General features: G+C 37.6%; 1 protein-coding gene across 2 annotated transcripts in view; it reads right to left on the bottom strand.

Annotated features, from left to right (window-relative positions):
- The window catches only part of LOC310894780 (uncharacterized protein), a 76,054-nt gene that overhangs the window by 56,976 nt on the left and 332 nt on the right, over positions 1–18,746 (bottom strand). For both annotated transcript variants that reach the window (XM_083825311.1, XM_083825312.1), the window contains exons 2-5: positions 18,074–18,546; positions 12,769–12,941; positions 11,677–11,884; positions 2,769–2,893 (exon numbers count right to left, since the gene is read on the bottom strand). In XM_083825311.1, the coding sequence (XP_083681437.1) occupies positions 2,769–2,792 (24 nt within the window). In that variant the 5' untranslated portion in view covers positions 2,793–2,893; positions 11,677–11,884; positions 12,769–12,941; positions 18,074–18,546. The remainder of the gene's footprint in view (positions 1–2,768; positions 2,894–11,676; positions 11,885–12,768; positions 12,942–18,073; positions 18,547–18,746) is intronic.

Genomic DNA, 18,746 nt, shown 5'->3' with positions numbered 1-18,746 from the left:
CAATTTTCAGGAAATCCTGTTGCAGCTTTTGACAGCAAAACTACCGAAAATGTGAACCTGTCGGATTCTGTGCAATCAGAAGCAGTCATCTGACTTCAGTCACTGAGTAATGCAGATATCTCATGCTGATTTACATTTCTTCTTCCACATCACTTTGAGCTTTTAATATGAAATAAGCCCTAAGGTAAAAGCACTCAACCTGTTGTAAACAGCCCAGATTCATACACATATGATTCTATGAACATTTCCAGTCTAGAGTTCATTATACACACATACACAGATACAAATACATATCAATACATTCTAAAATTATATTTCACTGCAATCCTTAATTTCGATGAAGAGTTGCCACTTGAGATTTCACTATACTGGCATCCATATGATTACCGAAAAATAATGTCTCTGCTAAACACAGAGCACAAATAGTATTAGCTCATGAGAGCGTGAATAATGAAATTCTTTTCTAATTGGGTATCAGTAAGCAATGCATTTTTATTCTCAAACTAAACCAAAATACTACAGAAAAGTGTAATCTCTTAACTTTTTCAGATTTCATTAATGCGGTTATGCCATCCTTAGCTTTGCTTACACTCAGATTTCCTTGGTCATGATTTCTGTTTCCACCCTTTACACCTCACTCTTGAATACAGCCCACTGAATCAGTCAATGGGTTCTATGTGGGTGTAAATCCACATAGATGCTTGGCGACATGTATGCTTGGGGACTGGAAAAGAGTTGTTGGCTTTAGGTGTTCAGTGTTTGTTTTCTACTTCTTTTATATTCCTACATTTTGTTCTATTCCTCCTACAATTCCTGAAATAAAGGGTCTTAGAGTGTACTGTCCTTAATATCTTAAGGCTATCACAGACCTGACAGAGATAACTTAGAACAAAAATAAGCCTTAACTATATTTACCCAATTGAAGCAAACTGTTTCCCAAGTGTCATTTTCAAACAGCCAAACTAATTAGGTCTAGAACACTATGCAAGCATTTACACTTACCATTATGCAGACAGGAACTAAAATATTTTACATTAATATGTATTTTACATAAAAGAAAATAATACGTTCAGGCAGTGTTATCATTTACTCTTACAGATACTGGTTAAAACATTTACCTCCCTATCCTATTGACTTTCATAATGTTACAATTTTTTAACTTATTAAAGAACAATTCTATTAACTTAATTAAAACAGTCCCACAGCAAAAGTTAAGCATGCAAGTACCTACATTATGACAACTAAAGTGCATCCAAGCAGGCTGGTAGAAGGGGACATGTTAATTTGCAAGCAACAAAATCTTTGATTCCTGTAAGTAGGGCTGACTTACTACAAATACATGAAAAAGTATATTGCAAAAAGAGACAAAATACTATAACATATTACAGAGTGGTTTATTAAAAAATAGATTTTTAGACAGTCCGCTGTTATGCTTAGCTCTATCCAATAACTAAAGTTTATCTAATAGGAAGGGAAACTGGATTTCTCGTGCCTACCAGAAAAAATGAATCAATAAATAGGATACTAGTGTTCTACTCTATGGCCTGTGGAGTTCACCACTGCCATTCCTCTCAAATAGCCCAACAACTGTTTTCTGCTGTTCATATAATAGGACATACATGTCATCTCCTAGAAAGTAAACATCTGCAAACAAGTAACTGGGACAGTAAGAGACCATTTGATTATTTAAATTCCCTTCATTTTTTAATACAAATATTGCATAACATTTACAAGCCTGCATTTCTACCCAGCTGCCACAACAGCTAGGAAAAGGCCTTTTTTCCTGTTATTCCATTACTCAGTTGCTGAAAAACTCTCAGCAAAGAAGTAATTTACTTCCAGCTCAAGGTATCCTATCACTTCTGACAGATGCATTTCCCAGTTTTATCTCTGCCATTAGAAGACTCTCCAAAAGTAGCACTAGTTTTATAATCAGAATTACAATTATTACAACAGATAAAGAAACAGAGTAAGTTTTCTTCCACAGAAGTAACAAACAAAAAGTTATCAAGCCCTCTCCAACCACTGCGTGCTTCAAGAAGCAACTTGTGCGACTTGTGGACATTAGCTTATCCTCGTTTAAACCTTTGGAGTTAAAAAACAGAGCAAACAGTACATCCTTTAGCGTACAGAGTTTAAACACACAAAAATTTAACATTTAAACAGTCTCTAAGGCTGCTAAGTACACACTTTCAACATGTACTTCAGCTACACTAAGACTAGCTAATGCTCCCACTCATCACATGATGCACTCTGCCAACACTGCAAAAGGAAATGTGTTAGCACTGTCAAAAATGTGATCATTTCCTCAATTGGCGGGGGTGGGAGAGTGGAATCAAAACACTACAAGCAAAGCTGCAGACAAAATCAGTGTGAAGAAGCAGAATTGTACACACCTAGCACAGTACATTAAGACACGTGGTCACTGAATGAATGCATACAGATACTGTCACGTTCTTCTATCAGGTACTTTTTTATTTGTCACATTACTGTTCCACACATCTTCCAGAATAGTCTATGTAGTAGTTATGTACAGAAAGAGCTATAAGGAAGGGACAGAAAGGAATTCCTTTAAATAAAAAAGCCCTCATAGATCCAAGCTCCCTACAGGAATATATGTAAATGCTTGACTTGCTTTTATTAATGGGTAGGAGTGCATACCTTAAAGTCTTTCCTAAGAAAATAAACACCACCAACCAATAAAACAAAATAAAATAAAACCAGTAAATTTTCAGAATTTGTATGACAGGGTGCTTATTTACACTTACCATCTTTATGAACAGAGTCGACATTCACAAGGCATCTCACTCGTGTGTGTTCGTAAATGCTGCCACTTCACCACTTGCATCAATGGAGTTGTAAGGGCAGATTTCATATTTGAAAGGCTTCTGACCTACATAAAGCAAACATGAAGAATGTAGTACCTTCTATGGGAACTCAGAGTGGGGGGAGGAAGATGAAATTCAAAAAAATAAATAAAAAAATCAGTGGATTAGCATTTACAGCACATGCTCAAATCCACAGCTCATCTTTCACGTGAACTCACTGCTAATGAATCATGATCTTACATAAAAGTCTATGCAGTTAAAGGTTATGGCCAGTTTTATCAGTAGGAGACATACCGCATTTAAATTTGGCTTCCACCGTAAGTGTAATCAAGAAAAACTGGCCAGACCCTTTTCCAAATTTAGTTTTGATCTTTTTTTCTGAATCAAAGTTCAGCATGCTGACTTTCAGCCTACTCTGTCATGAAAAATCTCCACAAAACAAACAAACCAAAGAAGCACAAAACACAAAGCCATCCCTCAGACTGGCAGCAGAACAGGAAGTTTTCAAGAAGCAAAAGGAAATGACATTAAGGGAAAGCCATTTTGAACTTAATGAAGAAAACACACAAAGAATTTTCTCGAAAGACAGCAAGGACTACATTTAGGTCACAGATACAAAGATAAACAATGAATTTCAATAAAAAAAGTATTGTGAGGTACACTCTTAAAGAACTACCCTCCCCTTTCATCTGCATGCGCGCTAACAATTTCTAATTCACAATATTTATGTTCTTATCTTTCTGAGGTAACTGAATTCTGAAATACTATTTTCACAGTGGAAAACCTGAAATGCACCTAAACAGAAAGAAACCACAGACTAAAAAAAATGAAATAGAATTGCAGAATACAAAACGGTTGATGTTGGGAAGATCATCTGGTCCAACCCCAAATAGGCAAATTTATCTTCATCTTCAAAATCAAACACAAAGCAAGTAAATAATTTCAAGTTAAAAATAAAGAAAAGTGAACAGATTTTAAGAACTGAAGTCCTAACAATAACCCTGGTACAGTCATAATTCTCCTCAAGACAGCATTTTAAGGCAACATTATTACAAGTAACTCCAGTTACTTGTACAGTTTGTCCAGTTACTTGTACAGCATTTCAGTTTCATTAGTGTTATCTTTTAAGAATTAATGCAGAGGATATAACAATGTGTACTCTTTACAGGGTCAGTATAATATGGAGACTTATTTTTATTTTTTAATGTTTACTCCCAATTGTCAATGGAGAAGCAAACAGGAAAGGGCTGAGGACATTTTCAGGAGCAATTGTCAATAGCCTGATGTCTAGATAACAGGCTACTTTTTCCACAGGTAACAAGCAGCTTCCCAAAAGTCGTTACATGCATTTGCAGAAGATTACATAGCAAGTCAGTGGCAGATAAAGTGATACGAAACTGTTCTGGATTTGCAATCCTTCTCCTAGACAGTGATTTATTTTATTCATTTTTGACAGAAGTTTAATTTATTGAGGATGGGTTTGGTCATGTGTCTACTTATGCACCTGAATATTTTTTACAATGCCTGGCCACGGTGTCTAGTCAAGTTCCCAGATGTCATCAGTTATCTCATCTCTAGATATCATGGTCTTTTTCCTCTACCTTTTGAAGCCTTTTTGAAGCCAGTTGCCTTCCACATAGGCTAAGAATATTGAACAGAGCAAACGTCTGCCTTTCGAGACGCGGCATACTTGCTACCACATAGACCGGGAGCCATCTGTCCCAGTAGCATGCGACGTCTGGCGGCCTCCTTCACACCTCCGTGCCTGCCCGCCAGCTGCCCGCCCTCCCCTCCTGCCGTGCGGTGTGCCAGGCCGTGGTCCCAGCGCTGCAAGATGGAGCACCACCCACGTCAACCAAGTGTCGGCGCGCCGTACTCCTGCCAAACCACTGCAGGAGCATTTCATTCCTTAAACCTGCTGAAAAGTTCATCTTCCCAACGTGGGCAGAAGTGGATGTATCCTATTCATTATGCTATAGGATGAGTTCTCCACAGGCTGATTTATTTCAATATTCTCACAAGCAGATAATTGTCTCTCCGCTGTCCTGCCCACCCACTCACGACATACTTTATATAGCAGATTTCAGAAGGCCATTAATGCAACATAGCATGTTCCTGTGCTATTTGTTCCATTAAACTTATTTACAGATCTTGTAAAATGCTCAGTTCAAAAACAGAGAAAGACTTCACTTCTTAAATACCTACAAAATGGAGAAGATCCAAAAGCTCCAAGCAGACAGTGATACAAAGTATGTTCTGTGCAAATTCAGGATTTCTAAATACAAATGCCTTCATTTTGGCATGATGACAGACTTGATATAACCTTGATACTATAAAGTGTATGTAAACAAACTACTTGACTAAGATAGGAAAAAAGCAAACAAAGCATCAGTCAGAAGCTGGGGCTACCACCAGGCTCAACACTGAACTTCTGAAAACAGAACTCTCAAGTAGGAAACACACCAGAAAACGAAAGGGAATATAGCCAAGACAGGCAAACATCAACCTATAATATTAAAAAGAATCTTGAAATATGCAAAAATGTGCAAGTTGATTTAAAAAGTTTTGCAAAGGCATTCCCATTCTTTTCCACTCATGGTGTACCAGTAGAGAGAATAAGAAATAGCAATCTGATTCAAGTCCACATCCCTCCAAACTAGCAAAGACACCTTTCTCAGTTAACGTGCCAGGGATACAAGCTGTTCTTGTCTTTGTTATATCTATACCTTGTCACAAGTGTCTTCTGAATATAGATCCTAAACCAGGATTTCCTAAAGTACACCCATATTCAGGGAAGCAACACAAACATATCCTTAAGGGATAGACCACAGAAATAATTTAGTTAAAAATTTGCCTTTTTTTTTTTTTAAATCAGGATCTGATTTTGTTTGTCTGTTTGTTTCATATTCAACATAAGAAGAACTACCAGTTGATAAAAAATAAAAAATACCCCTTTTCTTGAGAGATCCTTTCCACAGCATAGAAGCAGCACTAAATATTTGACTTAAACAGCACTCAATATTTGACTGTACAGTTGTTGTTGTTGGTTTTTTTTCCTTAAGTAATTTAAGTGGTAACATAAAAAAGACACGTGTAATCCACCTGTACAAATTCATACATGCTGTATCAGAGAGGCCTTGAGACTTGTTCAGTACTCACAGTGCCGGTAGTGAAAGGCTTTGATGCCAGCACGTATTCCCATGTGCCTCTGCAAAGCTAACTTTAAGAACACTTCCTGACAGAAAGGAAATGAACCTTGTCAGAGTTGGAAAATCATCATCTATTTTTCCTGTATAAGTGGTCTGAAGAGATGACATTTCTCAACTAGTATGTTAATTCAGGTTTTTGATTATTTTTATCACGAGTATTTGAGCTTATTACTTATATAGGAAATACTGATATCATTACGGGAGGGATGAGAGCATAAAGATTCCTATCAGACCTGTCTACAGTCAAGTAATTCAGTCATTATTTTATTATCTTTCAACTAGTTATTTATATTCCCAGAATGACATAGCTTCCTGTGTTGAAGTAATTCACTAGCAGCCAATACTGCACAACGCAGCATGCTCACATTGGATTGTTGTATTTTCCTGTTTGAATGGTCTGCCTACATTTTTTAGGAATTTCTTCTCTGTGTGAAAAATACAGATTCTACCTTCTCTATGGCATGACCTGTTACACTTTCAGGCCTGCAAGTGGAATTTATCCAAATGGAAAAATAATGTGTGTCAGAATTACGTGTGCTTGTAAACAAAGAGAGGATTCCTAGGAAACAAAACTGTAAAACATTTATGGATCGTAGATCTACTGTTCCAAATTCCTCGATTTGCCAGATTCTTCCCCACACCATGCTTATAATACCTCAAAACCATTTAACTCTATGCCTCAAGCATATAAAGTTCCTCAAACCTCAGCAAAAACAAAGGAAGCACCGGTTGTTCACAAATTCACAAACAAGTCTGTAATGCACATCTATAACACAATAATTTCAAAGGGAGAAATATAAGCAGAGAACAACTTTAAAATCCTTGTCCTGTGGAAGTTAACTATAGCAGGTTTGAAAGGTGCTTACACCTCTATCCAGATTATTGATCAACATAGCAAAATGAAACAATTCCCTTTCAAATCATACCTGTAAATAATTAACTACCAAGTAAATACTAATTCTGACTACACGCACTACATTCACGTGTTAGATGTAATAAACAGGGTTACTCATTCTTTAAATACTCTATAATGAAAACACAGTTATTTTCATGACACATTTGTGAAGACAATGGAAGTCCTGCCATCTTAAAAACAAAGTATTTTAGAAAACAATGAAATTAGTTTATATTATGCTCAAGACTTCTACTGGTAGAAGTATTTCTGCTAATTCAAAAGACAGACTGAATCATACGGCTGTTATTTTACGTAATAAGATTCAAAACAAGAAAGATGCAAAAGGGGACTTGGCTTAATCCCCAATTATTTGTGTAGCTTAATACTTTCTTGCACCAGAGCAATAAAGCTTTGCACCAGAGAAATAAAGCTTACATTGCTTAAAGAATGAAAGCCCTTAATTTGCATGAGGGAACTAAAGTGCTTAGGGGAATTGTTGAAGTGTTTGATACATAGAAGGTGTGAAAGCTAAAACAATAATCTCAGTAAAACCAAGGGCCTATAAGGAAAAGTCTGGGATTTAAACAGTGGGCTTCAAGATGAAAGCCAACTCTGAAAGGCGAGCAGTACAATCCTGAATAACTCTTTGCATTAATTTTTCCCCTCTTCCCTAAACATTTGTGTTCTCTCATGGGGAAAGGCTATCATAAAAAGGCTTTCACATTGTGAAAGATCTAGATTCTCAGCTCCTACAGGATAGACAGAACTTTTTTAGCACTATGAAACAGAGACCAAAAATGCAGAGGCTGATTTCTGTAATATCTTTGTGAATCTAACACAAGCACAGTAGTTCAAATGTATATAATGTGCTGATTAACAGACTGGGAAAACATTCTTTGTTACCATTTCTATTCATTGAAATCAGAATTAAAAGTGTACTTTTATGCATTCAGAGGACGTCTTTCACAGTGACATAGCAGAACAACCTTTCCCTGTTAGTGGATTAAATGCTTTGTAGAAGAGTAGAGCTATTTGGATTTTCTAGCTATTTCAATCATTCCTTAACAAGTTTAAGCAGAGATGGCTTAACAAAAGTAACAGCTTTAAATACAGACTTTGGAATTCTGATGTTGTGGACGGTGCCCATCACATGCAGTGTTTGTGGTGCAAACTACCCACAGATACCAGTGTGTCCTTTTTTCTTTAATGAGAAAAGAAGGACTGTGTTACTAGGAGATCTTCGTAGGCTAAGGACCAAAAGACCAAACGAACTTGGAACTCTAGTATGGATTTTTCAACCTTTCATCCTTGAGATCTAAATAAGCCTTATTTGAAACATTGGGCAATTCAGACACATTAAGAGCAAAGGGTTTTTCTATTTTTGGAACAGAACGGATTATTATCATGAGTATTCTTCAACAGTTTTAGGCTCCATAAAGGCCCCCACACACACACATTATAACACTTATGAAATTAACAAAACAGTCAGGCAAGACTGTCAAGAATCAGTTTCATTCTTCCCAGTTAGGCTTTGAACACTGATTATAGGTAGCTGATCATCACAGAAGCCACTATAATTTTCCTTTTATAAGAACTAGCAGATAAAACTCAGCAACTGAAGAGGTTATACTGCCCTCTCTCTGCCATTTTTTGCTAACTACTTCTGTAACATAAATAGAATTATGGCCACACACTTTCACGAAAGTCAAGGCATTAGGTATGCCAGCATTTTCCCATATAGTCAGAAAACAGCATACTCCAAACTGGTAGTATGATATGTCTCCATAAAGTTTTAGGTTATAAAAACTGTACTTCATTGCTGAAAGAAGGCAATAAAATTCGGTTATACTGTTTAGTAGTTCTGCTATTCCCTGTGAATCGAAGCCTTCAACTTGTATACAGTGCTGGAAGAAAGCAAGAGCCATCCTCGTACTGAATTAATATGTGAATTAAAATTATCTCTACATTTAATGTACTCTCAGCCTTATTTTCTGATGGAAGAAAAATGGCCAAGGGAGCATTATTTTGAATTGTAACATTACCCTAACTTAACTTGAAATGTAGAAAATACCAGACACTTGAAAAACGTAAGCAAGACTTAGGTGACTCACTTATAATGTCATGGAGTATGTCATGGAGTTCGGTTGTTCTGCTATCTTGTCCTTTAAAATATACATACATCTAATGTCATGGTCAAAAATCTTAAGTCTTCACATGGAGTTACCTTTTTTTATAAAATTGCATAAATTCAAATTAGATTTTACTAATTAAACTCTACTGTCTAAAACTGAAAAGAATGAAGACATCTAATGCATATATTACAGCTATTCTTGTAGCAAACGAGTTAGGTAGAAATAATCATTTTAAACTGGATCTCTGACAAGAGTAGGTAGCCTACACTGAGGTATGTATACAGTCAAAGAGGAACACTGAAAAAGCCCTTGAAAAAGCCAGGGTTATGTTGCTCCTTTGCTGCCCCCTTCTGGAAAACAAAACAAACATAACAACAAGGCAGGAAAATAGCTGGTCCCTGCATACCGTTATCTCCATTTCTCAGACGACTTAGCCTTGGGACAGCAGATCTTTTTCAGTTTAAAGGCTTTGGAATTTTTTTTAAGTTTTAATTTTGAAGCATCAATAAACACTAAAATATATTTCCCAAACGAGCTGTTAGTCTAGGCATAATGAGAGACAACTCTAGGAAGAAGAGAAAGTGAGGCTGCTCGCTTTGGCACTCTGGAGCTCTGCCCAGCAGCACATTCTGCGCATTCAGAGGCACGGCCAGCACAGCGGGATTATCTGTATGCCATTCTGCCATCAGCGATTTAACCTAAGCTCCTGAACACAACACTGAATTGGCTGCAGTTTACAACAGATTCTGCTGTACCGGTGCTGCCACAGATTCCCAGGCAAATCTTTAGGGGAAAGCCTGTGGCTGTCTTCCCATCCATCATCACGGATACTTAGCAGTTTTGCTAGCATGCCTTTCAAAGAGGCTGTAAGAAGGAAACAGGGTTAACTCGAAGCTTGCTTTGCTGGACAGGAAAACTCAAGTGAGAACGAGATATGAAAAACTCAAGTAAATTCGTAATCTGCCGTATTTGGAAGCATTGTTCCAGGGATAGCTCCAGAGACCCCTTCTGCAAACACTCCTTTTACTTCTGAAACAGAGGTGTTACACATACGTCAGATAACAACACATTTCATACATAACCTTATACTAAATCTGGGTTGCTATTGTCCACTTGTTAAAACCAACAGTTCTAATGATGTAAGAATGTAAAATGCTTGACCTTGTACAACTATACTTCTCAAACACTTCAAAATTGAGACAAGTTATGTCAAAATACCTCTCTGTGATTGTAAGAGCAACTTGTCTGACTGCTCTGTTTGCACAATTTGTTATGTCTGGAATGTGCTTTGACTATGACAAGGCTTGTTAACAGACTACTTAATTTAAAAAAGATGACTATGTGAAAGGTACATCATCAGCATGTCAGTCTATTCTGTATCTATTAGCGATGCTGCTAGTTCATTAAAAATAATTGGGCCTTTGACTATCCAAGCCCAAATTCCTTTTCTATTATACCAATTTCAGTAAGCAATTAAAACATGTATTTATTTCTTTCCACATGAGCAATAATGACTTCAAAGCAGGAAATCCAGATTCGCTATAGACAGTTATTTCAGTCCTACAAAACAGCGGGGTAAAGAAGCTATTTGGGAAAAATCCTTGAAAATGTGAATTATTTAGATTACGGTACAAAACTTTAAAAGTCAGAAAGTGGTTTCTCTAGTTAAACGGTAGGTGTGTACTGTGAAAATGTTTTCTAGTAATGTAACAGGCATATGTATGGCCACATATCACAAATAAAACATCCTCAAAAAGAAACTCGCATACTTAGAAGAAACCTCCAGAAACAGAATGTTCTTTAACTCATTCACCTAAGTAGTAGGAAAACTATCACTAGAATATTGTGTGATGTTAAGTCATGGACAGGTGGCTACCAAAGGATCTTTTCTGAACAACGTGAAAGCATCAAATGCTTTCTTAAGTTCTCTTCAGAAGAGAGGGTGCACTTGAGATCAGACGAAGTCTTAGTGTGAACTCATAGCTGCAGATAAATGGAACTTTGCATTAACTGACAAAAGTGATTATTCAGTAACTATGCCTATTAAAAATGTACCACTGACTGCAGAGAAAGCTGTGCACTGTCACATTTTTTTTCATCCAGTTTATGTGCAGGACTCTGAGAAGCCTCACAGGTGCACAAGAGTACACATCTCGTGGCAGTTCAGTGAGCACATCTCAGTGATTTTTCTTTCTTACTGCTAGTAATAAAATGCAAGCTTTAGAAACAGCTCCTGCTTGCTTTATTCAAAAAGACCGGTACCATCACAAGACAAGATACAACTATTTGGATAGGGTACCTTATTTTCATTCAGGCTATCTGTGGAAAACTTCCTTGTAAAAATAGGTAAAGTAAGTAAATAAGTGTACCACGTTATCAATTGTTCCAGGCAGCCTGCTCTAGTGGCTGGCAACCCTGCCCAGAGCAGGGGGGTTGAAACTAGATGACCTTTAAGGTCCTTTTCAAACCAGGCCATTCTATCATTCTATGATTCATTCATTCTATGATTCTGCAGTAAAGATCTACAGAACTACTTGGAGCATAACAAGCAGAATAGAGAGTTTTGCTATAATACAGGCCATAGCTACTGCAGGTACTGCATGCTAATTCACTTGAATTCTTCTTTCCAGTTGCTTTTGTGTTGGACCACACGGGATTATCTTCAGCCTTCACCTCTTCCTCTCGTTAATTTGTGTTTTCTAATGGATTTGTTTGCGATGTCCATTCATCTGATGTCTGGTTTTGAATACTCAACCACAAATTGAACACAAAAGGGCTGGAGAAGTTTTGTGGTTTTTCACATGCTCTTTCAACTCTGCTCTAGATTGTCAAGAAAGAACTAAGTTAAGTAAGCTAATTCAAAAAGAAACCCAAAAATAAGTATCAACTGATATTTTACATTACCATCAATGACTGAAAAGACTTAATTTCAGGTAAGATACTTTCAGGCAAAAGACAGTTTTAAAGGGACTTTTGAAATACTGTAACCCTCATAAATCAGTCCACTAAGAGAAAACAAAAACAAACAAAAAACTTGCAGATCATTCTAGGTTATGTCTGTGAAACAAACACACAAACACACCCAGAAGGGGGAAAAAAAAAAAGCTTCCCAGAAGAGCCGAAGAGCTAGACAAGCCATTTGATTTTTAACTGTAGGGCAGAATTAGATCTAAGTTGCTGATGTTGAGGAAGTAAATGGTCTATTTTACTTTTGCACATATAAATAGTAGATGACTTCCAGGAATGTTTAACTGCCATTCAAACACACCCTAAAAGAACAGATTATCATTCTGTATGCACACTTTCATCATAGAACTGCTATGGCGCTGCTCTGCACAAAGAGAAAAAGGGGATGAAATAAGCACAAGTGATAATGATAAAATAAAAACACTTGGAAAGTTTCTACTGTCTTTGACACGCTTGTTGCCACAATAAATATCCTTGCTTTTTTAAAAATGAGAAAGCAGAGAAGAGAGCCATGATTTTCAAGAATCTCATTTGATCTGAATCTATTGGGTTTATCAAATTAAACGTTTTATCATACAAAAGCTGTATCTAAAAACGCACGTTTTAAAAACTCGTGCTTTCTATGTCTCCTCCATTGTGAACATTTATAGATCAAAAAACAACAGCAAAAACTTTAACATGTCATATATGTTACTTGAGACCGTATACTGAAGTAAGCATTAGGAATAAACACTTACCTCACCCTCTGTGCAGTGTATGCCAGCTCCATGCTCCAGCAGGTTTTGGTGATCAATACATCATCAACCAACGCAGTATATATGTTATGTGTCACGATGGAGGTGTTACGTGTCATGAAGTGTCATGACGGAGGTAAACCCGGCAACCCTAGAGGGTCTAGACATCACAGGACCTAAGGAACAAATTCGTGCATGTAACAACGTGCTTTGTGGTCTCACAGCCTGGTCACTAAGAGCCTACAGCACATCTTGGTAAAACCAACGGATTTTTTGGTAACTTATTCTAATATGTTAAGGCAGATTCCCAACATATCTTCCTCAACACTAAATAAATCCTATATTAAAACACAGTAAAACCCTCAGCTCATTAGGTTTGCTAAGCCAAGAAATAAAATAATTAGGAAGTGCCATAATCAAAGTTGCCTTGGTAACCTTAATTTCATTGCTTTCTGCCTATACACTCAACACTTACTAAAATAAATAAATAAATAAATAAAAATCTACTAAAGCACTATTCATACTTGCACTGAATTTGGGAAGGACAATGAGCAAGAAAGATTGTATGCAGGCAGGCAACTGAAGATTTTGAAAGGGTACCTACACACCCACGCAGAAGATGAGTATCTGACTTTGCAGCTTTTATTGTGAGCTTTCTTGCTTTTAAACAAAAACAAAAAACAAACAACAAAAAAAACTTTTTGATATGGCTTGGGATTTACTTTTTGAAACAACGTACCTAAGAAGTTAAGACAGAAATTCCAGATTTCACAATGGAGAACCATACTTGGGCCCACTGGCATTGCTGAAACCCTTAGATGCACCAGAAACGTCTAATGTTAGATTTAATTGCTGTTAATTGCAATCTTTTACCCTCTTCTACTAATGCTGGTTCACTTATTTGAGACTCAAAATCCTTTCCCTCAGCTTCAGGCCACCCGGTAACCTAAGTTACTTTCATTCTCCAAGACTTGCCACTTTATTTTATGCTCTGTGTGCTGTGCCCAGTCCCAGTAGCAGTTTCTGTCATATGCAAAATTGTGCTCAGGTTCATCTACCCACCTCATCCTGACCCCTAGCAACTTCTCACAGGTTTTACAGCTCCACTGGTCTTCAGCATCCAGCTTTTTTTAGATACTCTCTATGAATGAATTCAAAACATTTGGGACCAAAGAAAATCGTCAAATTTTCTTAGTCCTCCCTCCTTAAAGCACAAAGTACAATTAGCTTCCTACAGTAAAGTATCTTCACTGCTCCCTGCACTTTCCAGAGGCTGTGAAGAGGCCAAACCAAGACAGGTTTTTGCATCACGAGCATGCCTTTCAGCTCTTCTAATGGAAGACACCATCTGAAAAATGCTTAGAGCGTTCCTGCAAGCCATGGGTTATTAGGGCTTCTTAAATAAAAGCCACACTCTTACTGCTTCCACTTTAAAATATTATGAGCAATAAGTTTTCCTCCACAGGCAATCTAGAAAATTGGTTGAATTATTTTGGTTGATCTCTTCTTAAAATAAAAGTATCAGCTGAAGGCAAAGAAAAAAAAAACAGCCAATACAGTTCAAACAAACAAACAGAAAAGCAAGACAGAAGGGCAAGTGAGAACAGTGTCTTTTACAGAAATAATAACTGTGGTAACAAAGCAGTTGATGCAGAGCAGCAAAAAAAAAAATTAAGTGTGGTTTTAATACAAAACTAAATAATGAGTTAGCATTGAAAATAGAGAAAAAGTGTGAAAGATGCAGGCCCATGTCATGAATTCATTTCATTCCTGTTTTCAGAGGAATTATGTTTCTTTAACATAATCTTGGGGAACATTTATCAGCATGAAGAGGAGCTGTTGTTAGAGGCATAGCCTCTACCAATATTAAAATTGAAATTAAACAGTCAGATTTGATGGTGTCAAGGTTCTGCAAGAATGCCCAGCTCCCTCAGCAAGCGACAAAGCTGGATAGCGTCCTCAGAAAGTCGCTTTATGATTTAAGAAATGTTGAAGTTCCCCATATTTGATGGAACTAAATTAAATACGTATATTGATTGATAGGCTGCTATATAGTTCCTCGCCAGATTCACCCAGCTTCAGTTAACCTCATTAACCAAAGGCAGCAGTCAGAAATCAGAGAAGCACGGACAGGTTTCTCCACACAGCCCTGGTCCAACCACCACAAGTCTGGGAAGCTGCAGGTTGAGTTCGGAGGAGCTGGAGCTGCTAACGGTATGAACTGCAGTGTGCACTTCTGGCATTGTTCAGTGCACAAGAGGAGTCAGAGAGAGACCAAACTCTTTGCCAACATGGATCTAATTTGTGGTTTGAACAAAGCTGGCCTTCAGTCACAAGTACCCGAATTCTGATGATATTCCAGTCAAATTGCCACCAAGTTCAAATCAGAAAAGCTTCACACATGAAGCACCCCTCAGCTTTGACGTTTTAAACAGCACAATAATATCTCCACACAAGTGAAGGGTCCAGTCTGATAACAAAAGTCAACAGAATTTTGAGATAATACTGAGGCTTTCTTGTATGAAGCTTTCAAACCAATCTTACCTGTTGCAGATCGGAAGAAAGCTCTCACAGAGTAAGATGAAGCAGACTGAAGACTAAAGATAAATTTGCTGCTAATAACTCAAAAACCAAAGAATTTCCTTATAAACTAACAGACAACCAAGCAACTGCTTAACCAAGCAATTATCAATTGCCAAAAATGATTAGTTTTGGAAATTACCAAAATAAGTCAATCAGAAACTCGAATCAACAGAAAGAAGTGCAAAAATCCAAATATTTCATGGTGCCCTGCATCTCAATTCCCCGTATCTCCCTGCACTCTCTTCTCTTCACCTCTGTGTACTAAACAGCTGGTCCACATTAAACACTTGTTAACATAAATGTTCAAACTTAACTCCTGCGTAGTTTTAAAGTGCTCTGTGGTGGTTTTTGTTGTTGTTGTTTTTCTGAGCAGTATAAGCCTGAATTTGGTTCAGATGCACAGTACATCAGAGCAATTGTTGATCATGAAGACCCAATTTGAGCACGTGGGCTCTGGTGGCAACAGCAAGGTCAGCTCAGCACTAAGGATGCTCAACCCATTCCTCTCTCCCAGCATCGAACACAACAGCAGCAGCAGCAAAAGGATGACAAGCAGTTCTCAAAGATTTCACACCACAATTAAAAATGAGTTAGCAAAATACACTGTTGCAGCAGTTATTTCGATGTGAATTATGGAATATCTGAAAAATCCTGAAGGAACGGATACCTAAGAAAAAAGCAAAATACCCAAGTTTCAAAGGACTATTTTTAGTGGTGAGATGCGATATGCTTTACATGCCCATTTTCTTCAAAGTGCATCTGCTGACAGTCTAAATTTGGTCTAGCGAAAGAACGTGATTGGAGGTTGTGGGTTCTGCATAGAGGATTTCTGTTTAATGGTAAATGGAATCGAGACCACTAACTCTTTCCTGTAAAGCTTTTAATATAAAATCATTGGATTTCATAGCAAGTTCTAGACTCTCTTTTAAAATTCAAAAACCGAAAATGATGACGGGCAGCATGATTAGTCTCAGGCCTTTTGCCTCTTCATCCCCAGTACAGATGGCAAACTATCGCTATACAACTTATGTAAGTATCGACAAATACTTTTACTTAGACAGGAAGCTAATATTAAGAAAACTTTCTGCATATGTTAACAGTGAATGGTTACAATCCTCAACATTTATTGCTCCTTGAACATAGTGGAAATTGTGAAACAAGTATCCCAGAACACATCACCCCAGGGTGTCTTCTCACTACAGTTGCAAGGGAGGTAGATTTTTGATCTCTTTTTCAAACAAACTGGAAGGAAGTTATCCTTTAAAAGATACAACTGTTGATACAAAACAGTTCTCCTTTGACCTAAGAAAGTATTATTTATATAGGTACTCATAAATCTTTCCACCCTTATAACCATTTCTGTTTTGAAACACCGTGACAGAAGTGACAGGAGCTGTCACAATTCCAGCTCTCTCCTACACCCTTCTTCCCAGCCTCTTAGGGAGTGCACTGCAGTCTTGCTGCCTGCTTAGTTACATATAACTAAATGGAGACACTGTGCCGTTGTGAGCAAATAAGAATACTCATTCTGCTTTTAGCTCTAAAAATGACTTCTTTTTTTTTCAAGTTACTTTTCCTGCAGAAATTCTGTTACAACCTTCCATGGAAATTTTAAGCACCGTCATTTTAAGCACTTAAATTTCAGAACAACCCTACCTTTCCCAAAGATAAACAAGAAGACTTCAAAATTAGACTGCTGAGCACAATCTAATCTAAAGCCTCTAAAACCAACACCACAATGCAGATGCAAAGTCTGTCATGGCAACGAACACAGGAAGCCCTGTTATTCCACATTCCCCACAAGCAGAGGGTTTTCTTAATCTGACTGCTGCCACAAACTGCGGAGCACTCCTGTGAGCCATCGCCTCATTTCATAAAGACTTGCAGTGCTTTTGCACAGGCCTTACTGAGCAATCAGAACTGAACCAGCAGTTCAACCCGGGCAGCAAGAATTTGGTCTATATGAGCAGTAGCATCCAAGGCAACCTTGCTAAACATAAATAAGAAAATCTGCAGTCACTGCAGATCACCTGCAACCCTGAGCAGTTGAATGGAAAAACGCCTGGACACAGATTTTTCACAAGTTTACCCAGTGACTTGAATGTAAGCACTAAACGCACGGCTTTATTAAGAGGAAAGCACCTGCAATTAGTAACAGAAACAATTCAAAGTTTTTAATTCCTCGTTCAATTAAAGAACACTTGGTCTGATCACACTTGTCATCAATGAAAAGAACAGCAGAGGAATACTGGCATCCTGTCCTTTTCTAATTTACGAGATACAGATTAAGTTACTCATTTATAAATTGAGATAATATTTAGCTATTAGTTGTTTCACACAACTAAGCAATAAAAAAAATTAATCTCGATAATTTCTCAGTAACGTTACAGACCCATTAAAAAACAATAATCTACAAATTACTGCAATATGACAGTCAACTACTCCTAGAAACTTTCCGAATCCACACTATAAAGCAAGCTAGGATTTTGCAAAATGAAGGAATATCACCGAAAAGTGAACATTTACAACACCTTTTAGAATTTTTGCGTTTATTTCTTTTTTTTCAATCAGAATAAAAACGTTTTGCTCTAGCTTCTCATGATAGCATTTGCACCTCACACTAGAAACACTCTAATAAATTTACACATGACCAAATAAAGTCATGTGCACTGATAAGTTTATAGCTGAGGCAATTGTATGAGAATTAAAAATATATTTGACTTACTGGTAAAATCAGAGTGGATACATTGAACGTAGACTATTAACGGTGGGCTACATAAAGATATCTGCTCATTTTCAAATGATGATGATGATGAACACTTTTTGCACTGAAACAGATGAGGCTTCCTCTGGTGATGTTTTGTGCACTTTCCAGGTACTTTGTGACATTAAAACACTTTCACAGATGAAGCCGGGATGTTTCATTTCTCTCTGAGAGATGCAGGTTCGCTGGTGGAGCACACTGGCATTCTTCACAGAAAGCGCAGTCAGGCATTGGGACGGGTTGCCCAGGGGAGTGGTAGAGTCCCCATCCCTGGGGGTGTTCAAGGAAAGGTTGGACGTGGTGCTTGGGGACATGGTTTAGTGGGTGACACTGGTGGTAGGGGGATGGTTGGACCAGATGATCCTGGAGGTCTTTTCCAACCCTACTGATTCTGTGATTCATTCATTGTCATTCATTGTTGCTGGCAGGCATATCTACAGAAGACAAAGAACAAAGCAGTTAAAGTCCACTTTAGGTCATGGTGATACCCAAAATCTGGTTGTGAAGATGATCTTAAGAGTGTGCGAAACGGAGCGAGGGCTTTGCCGTGAGAAAAACGAAGACATGAACAGCTTACTCAGCTCACTCGTTGGGATAAAAACCCAACTAGGAGTTCATAGCGTGAAGTTTATCA

Source organism: Anser anser (assembly GCF_964211835.1).
Source record: "Anser anser genome assembly, chromosome: 2".
Classification (NCBI taxonomy): Eukaryota; Metazoa; Chordata; class Aves; order Anseriformes; family Anatidae; genus Anser; species Anser anser.
Note: the sequence above shows the minus strand (reverse complement) of the source record. Positions and strands in the feature narration are given on the sequence as shown.